The sequence below is a fragment of the Primulina huaijiensis genome, chromosome 14 (genome assembly GCF_012295235.1).
Source record: "Primulina huaijiensis isolate GDHJ02 chromosome 14, ASM1229523v2, whole genome shotgun sequence".
Taxonomy (NCBI): domain Eukaryota; kingdom Viridiplantae; phylum Streptophyta; class Magnoliopsida; order Lamiales; family Gesneriaceae; genus Primulina; species Primulina huaijiensis.
This window is the reverse complement of record NC_133319.1, coordinates 13,307,450-13,310,155: the sequence shown is the minus strand read 5'-3', so window position 1 is coordinate 13,310,155 and position 2,706 is coordinate 13,307,450. Positions and strand designations below refer to the sequence as shown.

At 37.4% G+C, this 2,706-nt stretch overlaps 1 protein-coding gene across 1 annotated transcript; it reads left to right on the top strand.

Annotated features, from left to right (window-relative positions):
* The first annotated feature begins 151 nt into the window (after nt 1-151).
* On the top strand, nt 152-2,487 carry LOC140957994 (protein FAR1-RELATED SEQUENCE 5-like). Its single transcript, XM_073415399.1, has 3 exons — nt 152-1,007; nt 1,329-2,241; nt 2,481-2,487. Exons 1-3 carry the CDS (start codon nt 152-154, stop codon nt 2,485-2,487), a joined length of 1,776 nt encoding a protein of 591 aa, XP_073271500.1.
* The last annotated feature ends 219 nt before the right edge of the window (nt 2,488-2,706 follow it).

Below are 2,706 nucleotides of genomic sequence, written 5' to 3'. Positions count from 1 at the left end.
TTGAATTTTGTTAGCACCGAAGAGCAAATAATTATTTAATAATCAATTATACTAATAATTGATATAATTTTTTACAGAAATGGAAGGAACTAGTGGAGATGAACAATCATATATACCCCAAGTAGGGGATGATTAGAAGCCAACGATTGGTATGAGATTTGATTCAATAGAGGATGCATTCTCATTCTATAACCAATACGCACGAGAATCCGGTTTCAGTGCGAGAATAAGTAACAACAAGAAAAGTAAGCAAACAAACGAAGTTATTTGGAAAAAATTTGTATGCTTTAAAGAAGGGCAAACAGATGACATTCGATGGAGTAAACAAGCAAAAAATGATCGACCTAGAAAGGAAAGAGCGCGTGGCCAGACTAGAACCGGGTGTAAGTCCAGGCTTTCAATTGTGAAGGAACAAACAGGTCCTGGTTGGGTTGTCAGTACATTCACGGAAAGTCATAATCATCCATTGTCGACTCCTTCAAAGGTACATTTGTTACACTCACATCGTAGTATTTCTGCATCAAAAAAAGCCCTAAGTCAACAATTTGCAGAAGCCAATGTGCCAACTTGTCAACAAATGAGATTATTTGAGATAGAGTCTGGAGGGCCTGAGCATGTAGGTTTCTTAGAGAGTGATATGAAAAACTATGAGAAAAGTGTCAGGGATGAGCATAAGGGTATCGATGCAGGGACATTGATTGATTTCTTCGAATCTGAGAAAGAAAAGAGTTCAATCTTCTTTTTTGATTATGAGACTGATTCAGACAACATATTTACCTGGTGTTTTTGGGTTGATCCTATGTCAAGGAGAGCATACAATGCCTTTGGTGATGTAGTTGTGTTTGATACGACGTATAACACCAACAAATATGGGATGATTTTCGCACCATTTGTTGGGGTTAATCATCATCATCAAACCATTGTTTTTGGTTGTGGATTCTTGAGTGACGAGAAAACTGAATCTTTTGTTTGGTTGCTTAATAAGTTCTTAGAAGCCATGTGTAAAGGTGCACCAAATTTGATAATTACTGATCAGGATCCTGCCATGACGAAAGCCATAGCACAAGTTTGGCCTCAAACAACACACCGTTATTGTCTGTGACACATACTGAACAAATTCCCAGAAAAATTAAACCCAATGATTTTCTGTGACCATTATCAAAGCATAAAGAATGTCATTGTGCATTCCTCAACATATGATGAATTTGAGAGCTCATGGGAATATGTTATGCATTGTGCTAACTTAGAACAGCACGAGTGGCTCTCATTGATGTATGAGTTGCGATATAAGTGGGTGCCAGCTTATTTTAATCATGTATTCTCTGCAGGGATGTCAAGTAGCCAGCGATCTGAAAGTTCACATGCCTTTTTCAAGAGGTATGTATCTAGCAAAAACTCATTGATGGATTTTATTATCCGTTTCAATAAGGCACTCCGACACCAAAGACACAATGAGTTAGTTGCAGATCATGTTGATATGAATGAGCGTCCCAAGATTCGGTCAAACTGGCCAATGGAATCTCAGATGGTTAATGTGTACACGAAGAAGAAATGGTTGGAGTTTCAAAAGGAAATCAGTCAGAGTCATGGTTATTACGTGCAACCAGAATCTGTGGGAACTGAGTTTGGGGTTTACAAGGTGATGAATTTCCAAGGTTCTTCTTCTTCGAAACCAAGAGTGCTTACTCATGCCATTCAAGGAGATTATATATCTTGCAGTTGTATGAAATTTCAGTTTGAGGGAATCCCGTGCAGGCATATGTTAGCATTTTTTCGTATAAATCAAGTTTTTCATTTGCCTGATAAGTACATTCTAAAACGTTGGACTCAAGATGCCAAAAATGTAGCATTATTTCCTATGGATGAGCAAAATGTGATGGACGACCCAAAAAGGTGTTTGATGTCAAGACATTTGAGGTTATCCTACAAATCTTCTGCATTAGTTGATGTTGCATCGTTGACTGTTGAGGGAACAAACTTCTTGTCCGCACAATTTGATTATATTGGCAGTAAAATGAAGGAGATGAATATTGATACAACATTAAGCGGTGGAAGTCAAAGTAGAAGAGCCACAGACGGGACCATTGGTATCATTGATCCGTCTGATATCAGAACAAAAGGGTGTGGGAAGAGATTAAAATCGTCGAAGGAGAAGTCGACCTCAAAGGGAAGACTGTGTCGTGGATGTGGGCTTCGAGGTGTGCTACATGACAAGCGCAACTGTCCAAATTTGCAAGACGGGTCTGTGTTGATCACCAGTGTTTATTTTAAGTGTTTTAGTTTCAAACTAAATAATTTCATTATTGGTTAACATTACTAACCATGTTCAACATTATCCATGTCAAATATTAATATTCAAAACCAAGATGACAGCGCAGATGACGATGATTTTGGATCGATAGATGGTACATTAATTAGTTTAAAATATGTGGTTTGCCCGATGATAGTAACTTTAAAGGCGTTGGTTTTTTTTTTTGTAGGTTCTAATAACTGGAATTAATATATGTTCTCTACATTCAAGTGGTGCAACACTCCAGTGAAACTTCTTACCACAATAATTTACTGCTACTGGAATAATAATTTACTATTGACAATGAACCACAATATGTCTACTCATCGTCACTAAATTGTAGAGCTTTCAAATTTTCTTGTAACAGTTCCAAATTATTCTTCATCTGATCCAAGTTTTGTTCTATCTCCTGCAAC

Excerpts from the sequence above, each read along its gene's own strand:
- LOC140957994 (XM_073415399.1), top strand. The coding sequence starts at position 152 with ATGAGATTTGATTCAATAGAGGATGCATTCTCATTCTATAACCAATAC. Across the intron at positions 1,008-1,328 it reads CTTAGAAGCCATGTGTAAAG|GGATGTCAAGTAGCCAGCGA; the intron begins GTGCACCAAATT and ends TATTCTCTGCAG.